Raw genomic sequence first — 19,858 nt, 5'->3', positions numbered from 1 at the left:
GAGTGAATGAGTGAGTGAGTGAATGAGTGAGTGAATGAGTGAGTGAGTGAGTGAGTGAATGAGTGAGTGAATGAAAGTGTGGGTGTAATGCAACCACATGGGGACACAATCCAGTGTTCTCTTGTGCCGGTCCCAAGTCCGGATAAATGCAGAGGGGTGTGTGAGAGCAAAAACTATATATATGTATTTATGTACATCTATGTATACATGACATGAGTAGTCAAATGCTACATAGTGAGCATTTTTCTATCCTATTTTTGTCTTGTACGTACAAGTATATATATTTAATGTACACCCATGTCAGTAGTCAGAGCTCTTACTCCCCCTCTGGTCATGGTAGCAGATCTGAGAAGCGCGAACAACCTAATCTGCATACGACCAGCAGATGAATGGTAGACCAGCTTTTCTAGCATCTCTGGACATTATGAGTATCTGGTCATGCCCTTTGGTTTATGCAGTGCCCCCTCTGTTTTCCAGGCTCCCTATTGTCATGGAACAACCTGCTGCTACCCTCTCCAGCCACCAGAGGGAGCGCTCACCAGAGTTTTGACCTCACCACCTGCCTTTACCTGGACTCATCATCATCAGCTGTTTCCCATCATCTCATCACCCCTTCAGTATCTAGTCTGGCTCCACACTGTCACTCTCTGCAAAGTATTGTTAGTGCCACCCTGCCTGCAACACCGAGCATTTATTCCTGGACCTGACCTTCTGCCTCTGACCCTGCTTACTCTGCTTGCCTGCCACCTGCCCCTGATCCTCGCCTGGACTCTGACTATTCTTCTCTCTCTTCTCGGATGATCCCATGCCCGTGTATGACCTCTGCCTGTCTGACCCTGCTTAGTTTTCTGGACTTTTAGCTCTGATAACAAACCCGCTGCACGTGGAGCCAGCTGTCGGCCTGTTTGTGACATAATACTTAGCCAAACATGGATCCAGCAGCAGGAGTTCCCACCCCGACAAACCCGGCGGGGTATGCTGACTTACCGCTCAAGCACGGTCACCAGCTTCAACGTCTGAATACTGCAACTGAAGCCATCATGACACACCTGCAGCTCAACCCACCTGTCAGCAGCGTCTCCTCTGCGGCCTCTTCAGCCTTCCAGCCGTCACCCGCAGCCGCCGCTGACAGCGATCCGACACCTGCTTACACACCGGCTCCACGGATGGACAAGTTCAACGGGGATCCGGAGCAATGTGTGGGGTTTCTCATGCAGTGTGTACTGTTTCTGTGGCAACAACCGAGCCTCTACCCGACAGAGGGATTCTGGCTTGAGGGGTCAGCTCAGCCTTTCCTGGTTCTAACCGACCACAAGAACCTAGAATACATCAAGACCGCCAAGCGGTTGAACCCACGGCAGGCACGCTGGTCCCTGTTCTTCTCACGCTTCTGGTTCCAGATCGCCTATCATCCAGTCTCGAAGAATGGAAAGGCCGACGCCCTATCTCGTCTTTATGATGACTCTGGAGAGGCGTTGGTAGCACCAGAGACTGTCCTACCTTCATCATTCATCCTGGCTCCTGTGCAATGGGACGTAATGACTGAGATGGCTGAGTTTAACGCCGCAGAGGCACCACCACCATCCTGCCCAGGTGATAAGGTGTATGTTCCTCCGTCCCATCGTCAAAGGGTTCTCCACCTTGTGCATGACTCTCCAGTAGCCGGCCAAGTATGGCCGGCACACAGGCCTTAACCGCAAATTTTTTTTTTGGTGGCCCGCATTGCAGGGAGATGTAGCCCAGTATGTCACCCGGTGTGCTGCCTGTCAAACAGCTAAATCACCACGACAGCTTCCAGCCGGCCTCCTGCAACCACTGCCCATTCCACGTTGTCCCTTGTCACACATCGCAGTGGACTTCATCAATGATCTACCCCGGTCAAGAGGTAATACCACAATCCTCTCTGTCATTGACCGTTTTTCAAAAGCCTGCCGGCTGATTCCGTTGCCCAAATTGCCCACAGCTTTTTTATTTAGAGAGGAGACTTTGCTCCTCACAGTGGAAGCTGATCGTTCAAAGAAGCGTTGCGTCATGTCTATTATGAACAAGAGGTTCATAGCTCCAGTGTTTATGGTCTTTGGTTAACTGTAACTTTTCAAACGTTAACGTGATAATTCCAGCAGATTTAAAGGAGAAAAGCAACTCATCGAACTGCTTTTCTCCTTTAAATCTGCTGGAATTATCATTTTAACGGCTGAGAAGTTACAATATGGTAAAGATTTGGTGTTTAAGCGTCACTGGTGACGCCTCAGGTGTTGAAGGGTTAAGAACAGGGGTGTCAAACTCAATCACACAAGGGGCCAAAATCCAAAACACACCTTAGGTCGAACAGGATAAACATTTATTGAACACTACAAAACTACATTTTTAAAACTTTAAAACTTTAAACTTTTTAACATAATTATGAACTAGATATATAGAATTACCTGTGATAATGCTAGTGTGAATGCTGTAAGCTGAATTTGGCCGCTGAAGATTCTGGAATTGATAGCTAAAAAAGCTGAAGCTGATAGCCAGCTAAAATCTTAGCTAAATGCCAAATTAAAACCAAAAAAAAACAAAACAAACAAAAAAAAAAAACTAAATTTGCCAAAACAGCTAGCATGTAGCTGAAATATTAGATAAACTCCGAAACAGCCTTAACATTTTAGTACATGCCAAACTATTTTAAAAAGCCAGCAGAATGCTTTAAAATTTTAAAACTGTATCTTTTTTTTAACATAATTATGAATAATAAAAAGGCAGGAATATTATTCCAAAATAAATCAACTATAACCTTAAATAACTTTCAATATTTTGCTCTCCATAAAAATGTATTTTGTCAAAATCATACAGGTTAGAAATAACTGCAATATAACATCGGGCCATTAATGACAATAAAATAAAATGATCTGAGAATTACCCAGAGGGCCGGATCCGGCCCCCGGGCCTTGACTTTGACGCCCTAGGTTAAGGCATGAACAATAACACGAGCAAACGTGTACAGTGAGGTTGATCTGGGACTTTAGACTTTCAGAACTGAGAGGTCTTCTCCATCCTTCACTGAACTACAGCAGCTGATTTTGGATGTTTCATCAGCAAACGTTCAACCACATCTGCTCCGTTTCTACCCAGGCTTTTAACCAAAATGAAATGCATGCTGGAACAACTCATGCAGAGAAAATGCTTCTTATCGTGACAAGAGCTTCATGGGTCTACCCAGAACCCCCCTCACCCCACCCAACATTCTCATTCCAGGGGGGTCCTTTCGTGTCTTTAATTATTTCACTCTGGAACAGAATCCATGTTTTCCAAACCGATGGAAAATTATAGCAGATCGACCTTTGAAGTTCACAAAAAAACGTTCGGAGTGCAGAACTTTCCTGCTGATTAGGAGAAATGTGAGGTGGTGTGTTCCTCTAAATTACAAACTGTTTGCAGTAAGAAGCGTCCGTCCTCCACTGACAGGGTCGTTCGTTATGAGGCCTTTTGTCACCACCCCGTCTGTCTGCTTCATGTCTGCCCGTTGATGGAGAAGCATGAGAGAACGTCTTGAAGCTTTTTTTCTTTTTTTATTCAGTGGGCTGAACACATGAAACAAATAAATTCCTCTGCTGATGGGCTGGTCCCAGCGGCCCTCTGCTCTGCTCAGAAAACCAGAGAGCTGGATTTCCAGACTCAACTTCTTCATGCTTTTTAGTACAAAATTACTTTAAATCTGCAACTATATTAAAACCACAAGAACATTAGTAAAGTCAATAAAACGCTCCAGACCCGTTACACTAATCAGAGGAGGAGGACTCATGTTGACAGGCTCAAACTTTGTGTTATTCCTTAATTATAAATCTCAAGATGAGCTATAAGGATGTTAGAGATTCTTTTTTCAACATTACTTCACATACATGGGTTGATATAATCGAACGATCGATATGAATCTATTTAAACTTAACAGATCAATAATCGATTAATTGAAATGTAAATTGATGAAGCACATAAAGCTGAAGTTTGTTAGCTTGATGCTAACGTTTAATAGATTTCCCATAGGACGGCTAATGCTAATACTCGGTCGACCTAAACATACATTACCAAATAAATGAACATCTTTATAAACTCACTGTTATGAATTTTACAAACTCTTTTAAGGAAATTTGTGGTCTAAATCATAGTTTTTGCTAATTCTTTCTTCTTCTTGTGGAAAAAAATGTGTACTCCTACAGCGCAATGGCCACCTAGTGGCCTCCGGGAGAAACAGAACAATGTTTATAATGTTAATAATCTGAACATTTTTGTTAGAACTCGGTTTGAGAAAACATGTAACACTGGATGATATTAACAATCTCATTATTTCACTGATACATTTACAGTATGTGAACTGGATCAGATTATTATAAATATATTCAAATCATATAGTAGATTATTAATGTATTTCCAAACAAATGTGTATAAATATGTAAACTCAAAATTGAATTGAGAGGATTGAAAGAATCGATAAAAATTGAAATCAAATTGGTCCAGGCTCTGGAGAATTGAATCAAATTTTTTTTTTTAATTATTATCGATATCCAGTCCTGTAAAGAACTGAACTTTAATGACTGAAACTTGATAAACAAAAAGGCTACAAGACACTAAATGTCCTGAAGGAACTAAACGAGTGGACTGAAAGCCTCACTCCAATCAACGTTTGATCTATTGTAAAATAGTTCAAAGTGCTCTTTCAATTATGATTATGTTGCTTTTGGCCAAAAAAACGTGTTGTTTTCTGGGACAAAGTTTCTGCAGAGCATCAAAAGTTCATCAGGAATTTACCTCAGAGTTTTGGGTGAGAGTGAGACTGTTGATGTAGAGTAACCCTACACTTGTGTCTTTGTATACTCTCTATCCCGCTAGCTTACAGCCCCTCACAGCTCTAAGCTAGCATTAGCAGTGAAAAATAATAGCGAACGTTATCAGAGCTATCCAGTCGTACAGTTTTGATCCAGATTCCAGCTCAGACGAGGAAAACAACATGAATCTGTTTGTCTGCAAGTGGATGCATCAGAATGGAGCAGAGCAGATAGTTAATTGCTTAATTCTTCATCACTCCTACTTACTTTTTCCATTAATTAAATGTAAACATGTCCACTATAATGAGAAAAATGCCACACAAACATGTTAAAAGCACAACTTCTATTGGAGTGGGTCTTTAATTGTACCAAACATCTGTGAAATTTTAAGAAGGAAAATGTGATTCCCAAAAACCAAACAAAGCCCAAACACACACAAGTCTCACCAAACAAACCAAAACTGGATCTCTTTGTTGTGCTTGTTATTACAAATGAAACTATTAAATCTGCTTCTCTGAATTCCTTTGAAATGATATGTAAGCTCAGGATCAAGATCACTTGCATTCTGCAGCAGAACAGTAATCCCCACACAGCAGGAGGTCCACGCCTTACTGAATTAAAAGCTAGGTCACATAGGTCATATCGATTAAAAATAAATGAGGAGAGAATGGTGAGAGAGTTGACCTCATGGTCTGGTTTGATCTGCCTTCATAGATATTTCAGCAGCAGCCAAAGAATAAAGTAAACATCATTGGCTGAAATGTCATGAGTTTCTAAAACTGCTTTTGTCTGACAAAAAAAAATAAGCAAATTAAACCAACTAGTCCTCAGATATATCATGGTGAGATGCATCTCCATCTCCTCACTATATCCTGTTTACCATCTTTGACATTTTATGTTTTGTGATGTGAGCCTCTACAGTTTTGCACTGTGGGTTTGTTTTTTAATACTTGCTTACACCATGTTTTCTCCCCTTCACTTCTGCTTGTTGATTCACTCTCAAGTATACTGAGACCTTTACTCTCTAGTAGGGGTCTCAGTTGACATCAAAATGGATTATCTGCACCAGTGAACCCTGGGTTCAAACTAGGGATGGACACCTTTCACATCTGATCCTGAGCTAGACGCTACGGCTGCATGTGGGTGTCTGTCAGGCTTCTAATGAATGGAAGACACAGAGATCAGGTTTATTTATTGTGAGGAGTTCTACAAAAATCTACAAAAAAGAAAAAAATAGAAAGAAAGAAAGAAACAAATCCTTCAAAGATTTTCTCGTTACCGGGGCTTTTATCTCACTCGTGGGGCTGTGTCTGGATGACAGCCGTTTTCACTGTGTTTCTATGACTGAGTTTTAAGGCTTCCAACACTAACCCTAGAGAAGAGGAAAAGAGGACTTCTTTATTTTTGTCTTGGCAAAAATAAGTAAAATATCACAGTTCAGGAGACCTGACCAGGCTGCCCGCGCTCCCCGCAGCGGCTGTCTGTCTCCCGGCATATTGAGCATGCGAGCTCCGCTGAAGTCCGGTACACTCATTAAAATGTAACCTGCTGATCGGGTCATTGAAATGCTCATGCTCACCCCGTTGCATATGAGCCCGCCCACTATTGCAGGAGAGGTAGAAGGATTGGCTATAGCTTCGAAGTACGGAGCAGAGTTGAAGTAATTTACATGCCCAAAGACAAATAGACCTTCAATGAAACATAGCACCAAAATGAGGAACCATTTGCAGCAGCTTTTTTCAGTTTCGGTAGAACCACGTAAATCATAACGATTCCTACTTGGAACTGAACTTTGGTGCCCACCTCTACTTCAAACAGACATGACAACACAAAAATCCTACAACTAAAAGTCCTGAATCAATGTCAGAACTTAAAAGTCAACAAAGACTTTGTGCAAAACTGTATTTTTGCTTCTGTCACATGTTCAAAAGAAACTTTTGATTTACTTGTTTATTTGTACTTGTATTGTGTACAATATCAAACATGCATTAGTAGTTTTCCTCATCAGTCAGTGAAAGAATAAACAGTCACTCTGACATGACAAATACATGAAAACAAGGCAGACAAACACAAAGGCCAAAAGGTTGATAAGATGAAACGCTGACATCACTGAGAGAAACTTCACCAACGGTCAAAACAAAGGAGGTGCAGCAACCAAAATAGCTGCAATCATCTGCATCCTCACAAAGCCACTTTGATGACAATAGTAATGATGCACTGAACAGCAGGACCTGTTATTCTGTGTGTTATGGAGGCTTCATGATGCTTGTAGGGCAACAAATGCTCACAACTTTGAGAACACAGACACTATATTAACCCAAACCAGCTGGGATTATTTATTTTCATGTTCATGACCTGAACTTCAACTGTGTGATCATACTAAGATGTGTTTTAGTTTGGTTGGATAACAAGACTTACTACTGAGAAAACCAGATTTCAGTACAGTAGTGACCAAAGCATGATGATAAATGCTGTGGTGAGATCAGAAGCAAAAACCAATGTCAGGACAGGAAACACAGCAAACTTCACAACTATGTTGATTCAAATGTGCAGACCTCATATTATGCTACAAAATGCTTAACATTTAATCAAACTTTCAGCATCGACTTTCCTAAAGCCGGAGCTGGCCATCAACTGATCGTAAAATGGGGTGTTCACACCATCCGAAAACCTCAACCAGCTCAGATGGAGAGGCAGGCTTATTCAACCACGATGGGTCTGTCCTCAAAAATGTTGGCAAAATAGTTAAAAACATTGTTATTGCAAGCAGCAAGCAGAACTAAAACAGGAATGTTGGGAACATGGTTCATTCTTATGTATAGAAATGTTCGGCATAGCAGAGCTGATAAACACAAACACGTGTTTCTATTTCGCTAGAAGTCAATTAAATAGGACAACTTGTCCTTTTAGGATTTATGTCTGGAGAGAAACTTTTATTACTATTGGAATGACAGTGCAGTTACATCAACTAGTATTTAATCAGTGGTGAGGAAAAAATGAGAAAGCAGGTTATTCCCCAAAATCTACACAAAAGATCACAAATTAAATGTATATTGTTAAATTACTAACCTGATGAAAAACATTAAAGTTGCATTTAGTCAGGAGGATGCAAAAGGCATTGCAGTTAACTTAATTGAGAGCCTATAAGAACTGGACACAGTATCCCCTCCTCCCCGGCGTTCCAGAAACTTATTAGGAATATTAGAGGAAGTTAAAGCCAAAATCCCATAGACTTCAATAGAGAAATAAACAGTACCTTCTCATTCGTTATATTAGTCAAAATAACCATTCTTGTTCTGGTGTCTCTTTTTAACATGTTCTTGCTAAACCTAATTTCTGTTCATTATATATTTTCTTTATCACAAGTTATTCAAGTTATAAACTGGCCAATCAAATGGCTCAATAAATTCAGGGTAGGGGTGTGGCTTCCCAACAAGCTCACTCCTGATTAGCCAGAGAGGTTGCCATAGAAGTGTTAATTCAGACCGACACGGACCAATCACCGCTTACTAACGTTGTCTGGTTCCAACATGGCGACGTCTGTACTGCAGAAAAATGGCGACTGAATTGATTACATTTCATTGGAACTGAAAGTAAGGCTTTTCTATGGGCGACGTCACAGGTGCTTTGTCCATAACTATATACTGTCAATAGTTAACTCACACATTAACCAGAAATCCTCCCATGACATGTTTGATCAGCAGAATGATTCAAGCATGATGCACTCCATCAGTAGTCTTCAAACTTTTCAAACCACGGACCGGTTTAATGTCACACAATATGCTTAAAGATCGTTCTGTGTGAGGCTAAAGTGAGTGTCTGAATTTATTTTTCTTCCAGTTTCCCTTAACTTTTAAGGGGAACGTTTATCCTCATTCTCTGTAAATATCTGCAGCAGCAGTCACCAAGGCGTTGAATCTGGGGAAAGGGTCATGGAGAGGGGAGGAAATGCAAGTTTCCATGACAACGTGCTCTGCTTATCACACTTGCAGCAGATTGTTTTGGTTCAGTCTAAAGGAGTGTGCCCTTGGCTCGGGGGTTCCTGATTAGAGATGACACAGTTTCTATCTGCCTGCTGAATGTCCAGGTGCTGCTTTACGGCAGAATATTCACTGATCATGTCGATTTGAGTCTGTGAAACGGTGGACTTGACTGAAAAGGCATTTTTAAGGGCTCAGTTTTATTTCCTGAACAAACTCTTTTGCCATGAAGAGCAATGTGGTGACCAGTGACAGCAGAAAGTACATTCAATTTTATGGAAGCCACAGAAAATATTAGACAGAGTTCAAAGTCTGAGCATAAAAACACTCCTGGAAACAAACTAATGACAGAAAGGCAACAAAAAAGAAAATAGAATACAATGAAACCAATCCCCTGGCTGGTGCACATCACTTTGCCAACAAACCCACAGCTGGATAAACCACCAGACATGTAGCCTCCTGCCCTTAGACTGCAGCTTCAGCAGAGAAACTGCAAGTTTATCCATCTGTTGCATCAATGAATCTAATGTCCTGAAAAAGAAAAGCTGCTGGTTTGCTTGTGTTAATATTCTACTCACAGTTTGGTCAAAGCTCAAAATGGACTCCTCCCTGGAATCCCCCTCCAGGTCTTTCAGGTCATTCGAGGACAGCAGAAGTCTCTGAGAGGAAGAGAGGTGGAGCACATCGATGAATAACTAGACACCATTCATGCAACTGCAACACAAACTCACAGGATCAAGAAAGCTTTTACCCTAAATCCCTTAAAAGTCTATTCTAATGCTTGAGCTAGCTTGAATGCAGCAGCCAGCACATGGACAGCAGGAGTCAGAGTGTCCGCCTCAAACGTCCTCAGTTTCATGTTGAAGCTACAGCTTAAAACTGTCCTTCTTTTTAGTCATTTTCTCCTACTGTTCCTCACCTCAGAGGCCTTCATGGTGTGTGCAGAGGAGCGAGGGGACTTGGGGGCGGGCTTATTGCAGAGGGGTGGGTGGTGGCTGCAGTGTTGATTGGCACCATCAGGGTCGCCTAAGCGGATGACCAACTGTCGAAGATGACCCTGTACCAAAAATTGCAAAAACAGATAAATTACGTTTTTTTTTCTCCCATTTGTGTTTGTTTTAATTTTAAGTGAAGTTACCATTGACTACAGGTACTAAAATACAGTATTCATAATTTAAGTTTAAATAACAGAAGAATACTTACTTTAAAATATCTCTAACAAATGATAAAAACAAGATCAAATGTGAGAGGAAAAAATATTTCTCCACAGTATATAAGGTTGTTGTTTATTCCAAAACATCAGAAGTTGTTTAAAAATGTTTTTGAAAAGTTTTAACTAATATTGAAATGAATGGCAACAATTCAGTTTTGACATTACATATACTGTATGAGGCGGCCATGGTGCAGAGGTAGAGCGGTCAACCTCTGATCGGAAGATCGCAGGGTCAGTTACCACCCTACCTGTCCCGAGGAAAGAACCTGAACCCCACATTGTTCCTGGTGCTTATAGGTTGGCACCAGTGATTGGTTCACACTGGGTATGAGTTACACGTTCAAAAAGCGGTAACCCTTGTGCTATCCTAGGTATGTTGGTGTTGGGAGTGGGGTCATCTGGACCCCGCAAGACTTTTCTTGTTCAATTGATTTTTTGATGTAAGGTTTGGTAATCTGGACCCCATATGGTAGCACAAGCAAGAAAAGTGTCCTTGAACTCGCTTTTAGCATACAGGGTTGACACTGGACTGTCGCTTCTCGATACCAGCTCATGCACCTACGAGTGGAAGAGTTTGGTGCGAAATGTTAAAGCGGTGTTAATCTTGCTCCAGGCTTTTTCTTTCACAGCTCTATTAAGATTTATATAAGACTTTGGCTCAATCCAAATTCTTCCCCTACCCCTCCAACTGTAGGTGCATTTGGAGGGGTAGGGGTGTCTGAAACTATTCTTTTTAAGGAGTAGCCATAGCGGCAGAGGGCTTTATATCCCTCCAACGCGTTGAGCTATGCTGCGGAGGAAAAATGAATTCCTTCATATGGGGGACATGCTGTTTTAGCATGACTTTTTAAAGTTATTAAACCTATATGTATATGTATATATATATATATATATATATATATATATATAATTTCACTTTTATTTTTATTCAATAAAAGAAAAAACACACAAAACAACCTTGAGTTTTAAACTCAAACATTCAAACATTTTTCTTTCACGTATTTTTTCATTAAATTAGGAGGAAGGCATTTCATATGTACACTACACGTAGATTTTAAAATATTAAAGGTATCAAGATCATAACATTTCTAGAATTTTTATTTTATAAATATTGAATTGGACTGGTCCCTATAATTACTTTTTGTGCTATTTTCCGCTAACGTAGATGACCAGCGAATCATGAGGACGTCATAAAGGGTAGTGTCGTCTGAATTTAAAGACACTATTTTCCATGATTCTCCATTTGGAAGGCTAAATGTACGGATAGGGAAAAGCTGTAGGGGTAAGAGAACAATTCAGATTTGGCTTTGGTGTCATTGAGTTTTAGCTGGTCACAAACCACAATTACTGTTTCTCCTGTATGATCACTTTTCAAAAGGTTGGCTCTTCTGTCAATTAAAAAGGACACTATCCACACATCACCACAAATCCAAGTCCCTGATTGGTCAAACTTCAACTAGTGTAGCTTTCAATGTGCATTGGCTGCACATCTTGTATGTAGAGTCCTAAAACACTCATAGAAACGTGTATAAGGATGCGTGAAGAAGAGTGTTTTGAACGTGGAAGCCTGAAATACAAATATACACACGATCAATAGACTTTCCATTGGAAGGGGTCGTTTGAACACACATTGCAGAGGTCGATGTGAACGTAGCATAACCACTATCAGTGTGTGCATGGGCTAATGGGACTGAGACTGTAAAGTGTTTTGGGCCTTTTAAAAAGGTAGAAAAGTAATATAAGTAGAGGCCATTTACCGTCTTTATTGACAATAGAGGACTGCAAATCTAAGAAAGAGACAGCTAATTGAACATTGGTCCTTAAAAAAAGACTTTAGCTTCTCTTTTCTAAAGAGAAGTCATCTTAAAGACCCATTTGTAGGAAAATCATGTTTTTGGTGATCTTCTTGTACCATTCTCTGACAATGGACAACATATATAAAGAAACTTAAGCTCAACTTACACCGCTGAGTATTTCTTTATTAAAATTGTTGTGAATCAGGAGCAGATGAAAAACGTAGTTTGAAAAAGATTGGAAAGAAGGCAAGGCGAGCCACAAGCTCTGTGCTCTAAACTCTCATCAACGGCGAGAAGAAGGGGAGGCGAGGTTTCTCTGCACCAAGGGTCTTGTCCCAAACTCAGAGGTGAATTTCTAATGAACAACTGCAGAAACTATGTCCTAGAAAATAGATTTAGATTTTTGATTTTGGGACCAGACCACACAAACACTGAATGTGCTCTCTGGTAGTTAGACTCTTTGATTTCAAAAAACGTTCTTAAATGTAGGAATATGTCTTGAGATTATTATTTTTTTGTCGTAACAGGTCAAACCCTGGTCATTGTCAAACAGGGTTTCATCCATGCTTTTCTGTTATAGCTAAAGATCAGAGCAGATTATTAACACATGAGCCTTTTGCAAATGATTGATGAGAGACGAGGCTGTCAGCACCTCTCAGTGTGGAAGCTTTCTGTCTTTAGAGTTCAGTAAAAAACCATGCTTGACAAAGGGAAACCCTTCTATTTGATGGTACAAACAAATCCAGATGCGGAAGTCGACTCACCACAATCCTCCTGCTCCTCAGACGACACGCTACAGCGGTCTTTGTAACAGAGACATACCAGAATGCTTACTCTGTGGGCCATCAAAATCTAGTCTCCTGTAAGAGTTTTTATCCACTCAGATACAAAAAAACAAAAAAACAGAAGGCTGCCGCTCCAGTTAGCTTGGGTTCTTCAGAAGTTCAGGTACATTTTTTAATATTTCATCAAAATTTCAACAATTTTGCTGTTTGAAACGAAGTAAGGAAGTTTTAAACACTACAGATGTTTAAAGTGGCCTTGAATAAAAATATGGAACTATGTTCTTGAGAAATTTTTTTTTGTCATAAAGAGGACCAGAAAATAGCTAACTATACAGGTCAAAACTCATGTCAATGCATCCTCTGGTCAGGCACTGATGAAAGAGTGGAGCTGCAGATTCATGGGGTTACACTGATTTTTTTTAGTTTCTGAGTGTCCTTTCTGAAAACAATCACAGGTTTTACTGAAAAAGGTGTATATCACGATACAATTATTTTATATCACAATAACGATACATATCACGATGTAAAACAATAAAGTATATTTTTAGTTATTCTCTAAAAAAATGTCATAACTTACCTTTCTGTCTATTTTAAGTAACTGATAACTGAATAGTCATAATTGAGAAACAAACATTTTATATTAATAAATTAAATGAAAACAGATTTGGTTGAAATACACATTTGTTTCAAAAATCAAAGATATTTAAACAGATTTTTTTTTAAATATACTTTTTATGAAAAACATTTTTTTAAGTGCACAACAGTTTCAAGTTTCTAAGTAGAAAAACAAATGTTTGCACAAAATTCAGCAGTAATTACGTTAATTGCGTCAACTGTTGAAGAGTTACCGAAACAATATAAACACCGGAGCTAAAGCTCAGATGTTAAAGTTATTTTTTTTTCTTTTTTTTTTGAGAACTTATGCCGGTGAGCGGAACTTCAGTTTCAATTTTTGAGTGGGAAAAAAAAAGCACTCGCTAGTCTTACTTTGAAAAAAGGAAACTTGACTGACACTTTATTTTGAAGATTTGTTTATTTTGGGTGACAATAGAGCTGCGCATGTTTTGTTTTAGTTCATAATCCAAAATCCAACAATATTCTGTATTTCAGAGAAAATAATATTTTACTACATGATATTTTACTACATTCTACTAGATTTTTAAAAATCACGAATTAGCTATCTTTGACTTAGCGAATTCTTCATACTCGAATAGGTTGCAGATCAATTACAGCCCTATTCTACAGCTTAGTTTTTTGTAATCTCATATGTTCATTTTTGTAGACTTTCCTTGAGTGATGGAAGGTTTGTTGTGTTAGCATCGGTGCGGGAATAGCCTCCTAGCATGATTTACATATTGCTGTCTTCTGCTCATCGTCGGACATCTTGAATCCGAAAAGCAGCCAAATCACTGACGTACCGCTCGTTTGCTGAAAACGCTTCTTCTTGAGATGCCTGTATCTGTATCTGTCTGTTTCATCTCCGGGGAAACAACTTCAAGCTGTTCAGCATTCATCGTTCTGCACTTGTCTTAAGTAACGTATAGGCTGTCGTAAAACCTGCGAGAGTACGAATTAAAGCAGCTTGACGTCGCAAAACCACAGTTTCATTGCAAAGAATATCCTTTTAATTTGTCTTCATTTTAATTTATATACATTTTTTCTGTACACACTGACGAGGTAACACCAATGCAATTGTCTCGGGCTATTTAATGATATATTTGGTGTAATAATTGATCAAATTAGAGTTGAAACGATATAAACAGTCAAAGAGAAATGGCACGATAGGCACTTTTCTGTCCCCTACACAATATATATCGTCAAATCACCCACAGGTTAGCATCAAACACTTCTCATGGAAAGGACGGAGCAGCGACACTGACTGAAATACAAGTGTTACTGATGGGACTACAGGAAACAAATGGGGCTTAATACCCCAAAGAAGTATCTGGCTCTGATCTTGAGGCCCTAAAGTAATTATTCACAAATGATATTTGGGAAGCCAATTCTTGAAAAACATGTAATGATCCACTGATATCTAATTTGTCAAACTTTCTGAATTTAGCTTTGGACCGTCTTTGAAAGGCTCAGAAGAGCTGTGGTGTGTGATGGGTGTTGGTGGTTACTGAAGGCGGTGTCTGGGTGGAGCTGCTTCTCTTTGTGTTTGGAGAAAAGCAAAGACTTGAAAAGCTGCCTCTTACTTCAAAGGGAGTCTCAAAAGCCTCGATGGTTCCTCCAACCATGAGCAGGCCGTCGGTGCCGATCCCCATGCCCAGGTTCACCCAGTCCACGCTCTCCAGCAGAGAGCAGTCGGCGTACAACGACAGACGCTTGGTGGACACGCTGACCCCCACGTGATGCCACTCCCCGTCACACAGACCCCCCACCGGGAACCTGAAACACACACAAACTGGGATTACAGGATTGTTGAGTTTTTACTTATTTTTAAGGTTTTTAATCAATGAATAAACAAAGATAATATGAAAATTATTGTTAAAGAAGAAGATTCTTAACCGCACTTGGTTGATGATAAATGAAATTCTTTGGATAAAATGTATAAACAGAACATATTTATTTTATGAGCAAAAAGTCTTGCAGACAATTCCTCTTGTGAAAAAAAAAGATTGCTTTTGATTTGAAGCTATTTGGTTTTACTTTTCAGTATATTTACATTTTTAGTGTTCTTTCCACTTTAAAACTTCCACATTTGGTGATTATAAAGCACATTGCTCTTCCTGGGCTGTCCTGATGTTGCATCTCTGACGAGGTATTGGCTGTAAACAGTCATCTAATTTTCCTATATCTGAACACATTTCTCTTAAAGCAGTGCTTTTCTGATACTTTGAATAATTAAGTGTACTAATAGAAAGGGAATAGAGAATGGAACTAACATATGAAAGCATGTCAAACTAATATAGAAGGACAGCGACAGATGGAAACAGTCCAAACAGTAACAGGACCAAGCTGAGTCCAGAAGCGTTGGGTCAAGCTGAATTAGGAACTGGAAAAAAACTACTGTCTGTAAAGTATAAATGAGTCAGTGGTGCCCAATCCAAGGGTCGTGGACCGGTACCAGTCCTTGGGACAGTTGGTACTGGGGTGCAAAAGAAAAAAAAAGAAAAAAACGAGACCTACCATTTTCTTATTTTTGAAGGCTAATTCCAAGTTTTATTTTGAAAAACTACTAGATTCTAAACACCACGTCCAACTCATCAAGCTGCTCTTTCACATGTCAAAAATAAATCTGCTAATCCGCCATACCAGCTGCGCCGAACCCTAAATTTGAGACCCCCAAGCTACCACTGTTAACAACAAAAAATGTTTTTGCAAAGTTTCTTGATTTAGAAATGATAAAATGAAGAAACAGAAGAAGAGACTTCAAAGACTCAAGAAAGCTGCATTTAACAGACAAAAACCAAGAGTCTTTACTTCAAATATGGATTTATTGCGACAGTTCTTCTCACAGACCGCAGTATTAATTTGGGATTCATTTATCTTAATTATTTTATCTCTTTTTTGACAGGAAAAAAGGTCAGCGGACCCAACTAATGTTTGAACTGTGGTCCCGGGTGTCTCGTCTCCACACACCTCAAAATCAAAGAACCCAACGGGAGTCTGCTACGTATAGACCAGTTCATGAAAATATTGTGCGACTATAAACTGGTCCCTTGCCTGACAAAGGTCGTGGACCACTGACCTGAGCTACTTCTGTTTCATTTTCAGGGTAATTCCATTATTTAGCACATAATATATTCTCCCTAATCCTCTTTGGTCAAGGTTTTATTTAATTCACACTTGACAACATCCAACATAACGATGGAGGAAGAAGTGGAGATGTGCGGATGCATAAAAGAGCTAGCGGACAGCATCAGGAAAAAAAGCTGGAGAGGAATTTATTTCTCAAAACTCTGATCAGAGGAGCTAAAACTCTTAACATGTTGATGTTTATAATCTGGAAGTGTGTGAGACTTAATTCATACCTGCTTTCATACTCACTATCAAACTCTTTCATACATGCTGTTTGATGGTGTGTGAAAGCAAGTATGAATTAAGTCTTATACAGCCTCTCATAGTTCGTGCATGTTTGAAGTGCTGCTATGAAAACTATAAAATCCATTTTTCGCTGACAGAGCAAAATAACACAGAGTGTCTGTGTCCACATTTCTGTTTGGAGCCCGTCAGTGAGGCAGTGAAGTGCTGTGGTCCCCAAAAAGCAGGAATCAGTCGGAAGATGACAAATAAATCATTACATCAAAGAGACAGCCCAGCGGAGCCCTTTTCAAGCAGAAACAGATGCACAAAAACAGTTTTATCTGTCTTCAAGACATATTTGCAAAAGACTCAGACAAGTACCAGGACCGGGCACACGGCATATGCTGTAAATATCTTGAAATCTGTCTTAATGTGCAACAGTACGAACATGCGCGTGTTTGGAGCATCAACACTGAAAGATTCTGGGCACTTTTACCCAATTATTCACAAAGGCTAATGTCTTTCATCTCCCAAAGGCTTCCCTTAACTCAGTACATGACATTTCAAATGCTGCCAAACAATTCTAACAGTTACTCTGAAAATAAATCAGAGTTGCATTATAATCTCCATTGCAGAAAAACCCATGATGATCAGAGTTTTTGTGGTCTGAATTTTTCACTTCCACACAAGCCTTCTCTAATGAAAACATGCTGATGAACATTATCTTCTGATTCTGCTTGTAGATCATTTTAAGTGTTCAGTGAAGATTTAATTTCAAACTGGAATGGGAAGGGGGGGCGACTCACTCATAGTGTCGCTGCTGAGTTCCGATGAAGATGACAGCGCGGGCGCTGATCCGCAGCTGCAGCATGATGTGGCTGTCGGGGCTCAGTATGGTCAAGACGCTGCATTCCTCCCTCTGATGACTCCGGAACTGCACCAGCAAACTGAACTCATCTGCAAAACTGAGCACAAGTCATTACTCCTTCACTTTGGTAAATTTTAGGAGGTTATCCCTTTAGGGAATATTGTGTGAATAATGTATCTAATCTACTCCCCTGCATCCTCCTTGTTCTCAACATCTATCTTATGTACTCCTCTGAACCCATGAACTTCGTCTTTGGACTTTGTATCTCCAACCTTTGTATCCTTTTACTAACATCCTAAACCATGTGTCAAAGTCAAAGCCCGGGCGCTGGATCCAGCCCGCCAGATCATTTTAATTTTAATTTTTCTATCAACGGCCCGATGTTATCTTGCACTGGTAACATATTGCAGCACATTCTCAGTCCCAACTCGTCACATATTGACGTTTGGTTAAGGACCCATGCGCGCCAAAAATTGACGATTTTGGTGCCCCCTTAAATCAGGGGTCCCCAATCTCCAGACCACAAATTCGTACCGGTCCGGTACCGGGATGTGGACTGCACCAGTATCCTAACCCGAACCTTAATCCGGTACCGGACATAGATCGGTAATGGACGTGGGTCGGTACTGAATGTCGATAAGTGCTGCTTCCGGATGCAGTACCTGTTCCCAAACCTTAACCTGGTACCAGACGTGGGTGGGTACTGTACGTGGATCAGTACCTGTTCTGGGTGCAGTACCAGTTCCTAAACCTTAAACCGCTACTGGATATGGGTCGGTACTGGACGTGGATCAGTACCTGTTCTGGGTGCAGTACCAGTTCCTAAACCTTAAACCGCTACCGGATATGGGTCGGTACTGGACGCGGACCAGTACTGGTTCCTGATGCAGTAACCAGTTCCCGAACTTAAACCCGCAAGTGGATACGGGTCGGTACTGGACGTAGGTCAGTATTGGTTCTGGATGCAGGACTTTTTCCCGAACATTAACCTGCAACCGGACATGGTTCGGTACTTGACGCGGATCAGTACCTGTTCTGGATGCAGTACCGGTTCCCAAACCTTAACTTAGTATCGGACATGGGTCGTACTGGACACGGATTAGTACCTGTTCTGGATGCAGTACCGGTTCCCGAACCTTAACTTAGTACTGGACATGGGTCCGGATGTAGTGCCAGTTCCAGACACAGTACTAGAAGCGGACCAGGCTGGGGTTAGGAGAACAGGTGTTCGGATCTGGTACCAACTTAAAAAGTTACGTTTTAAAAGTTTTCAAATTTTTGTGTGTTGAGTAAATGTTTATCCTGTTCTGGCCGTTTGTTCTGGATTTTGGATCCCTGTACGATTATGATTGACACCCATCTCTATCTGCTTCCCTGCATTTCTCTCCAGAACATCCACCATGATCCACTCCTCTGATGGATTCATTCCTGATCCATCCGGGCCACTCCCAAATAGAACCTCAACATCTTCATCTCTGCTGCCTCCAGCTCTGGCTCCTGTCTGTCTCTAAATCAGACACCGGTCCTCGAGGGCCAGTGTCCTACATGTTTTCCAACCAACCCGCCGTTGAAGCTCCTAAATGGCCAAACACAGCTGAACTTAAAGTGGGGTTCACAATACAGAAAATATTTCATAAACAAATGCAACAAATACTTCTGACACAAATTTGCAAATGATCAGGATGAAATAACACAACAATATATGTCCCTGTTGTTCTGGATTAAAACACACCTGTCGAGGAAGAGCTGCTGCATGGGAAGAGCCAGGGTGGAGTACTGTCCCACCTGGAGGATCGGACACCTGCCGTCCTCCACTGTCCAGGAGGCATTGCTGCTGTCTGACACTAGACGGGAAAGCTCCTGCAGAACGTCCACTTCCTCTGTGGAGGGTAAAGGAAGATACAGTTCATGAAAAACGTGATAACATTTGACTTTAGGGTTCATCCATGTGGCTGGAATACTGAGTTCTTCAGTGACTCATTGTGTTTTAGACCCTGGTAGTGTTTAAATTATTCAGATCGTTAGGGAAAGGTTGAAAATTAAATGAAAGATTAATAAATATTGTTTAACTCAAGTGTGAGGGTGTCAATCTCCTGAAATACTTTTGTGTGCATTTTTGGCTAGAATACTTTGGAAGTGAACCTGTCTCGTACAGTTCTAAAATTGTAAATAAATCGTATACTTGAAAAGATAGCTGGAATCATAATTTTTATTTAGCTTCCAAAGGGAAAAAGTATGGAAGCCTTTGTGACTCATAATTAAAAATAAAAGTTAACATTGGAAATGCTTTTTCATTTCCACAATGTAACTACATTACTTGTCTCTTATATGACAATAAAAAGCAATTCTCCAAATATCTTTTTCACCACTTATTATGTAACTTAATTAAGATGATAAATAAAATTTTACATTTCATTTTCAAAAAGTTCTTTAGTAAATGTGTAC

The 19,858-nt window shown here is 40.3% G+C and overlaps 1 protein-coding gene across 1 annotated transcript in view; it reads right to left on the bottom strand.

Annotated features, from left to right (window-relative positions):
* The window catches only part of si:ch211-196i2.1 (collagen alpha-1(I) chain), a gene marked incomplete in the record, with an annotated part of 126,655 nt that overhangs the window by 76,868 nt on the left and 29,929 nt on the right, over positions 1 to 19,858 (bottom strand). The window contains 5 exon segments of the mRNA XM_024298772.2: positions 9,361 to 9,441; positions 9,702 to 9,839; positions 14,775 to 14,967; positions 17,352 to 17,510; positions 19,146 to 19,293. Coding sequence (XP_024154540.1) covers positions 9,361 to 9,441; positions 9,702 to 9,839; positions 14,775 to 14,967; positions 17,352 to 17,510; positions 19,146 to 19,293 — 719 coding nt within the window.

The sequence above is a fragment of the Oryzias melastigma genome, linkage group LG12 (assembly GCF_002922805.2).
Source record: "Oryzias melastigma strain HK-1 linkage group LG12, ASM292280v2, whole genome shotgun sequence".
In the NCBI taxonomy this organism is placed as follows: domain Eukaryota; kingdom Metazoa; phylum Chordata; class Actinopteri; order Beloniformes; family Adrianichthyidae; genus Oryzias; species Oryzias melastigma.
Note: the sequence above shows the minus strand (reverse complement) of the source record. Positions and strands in the feature narration are given on the sequence as shown.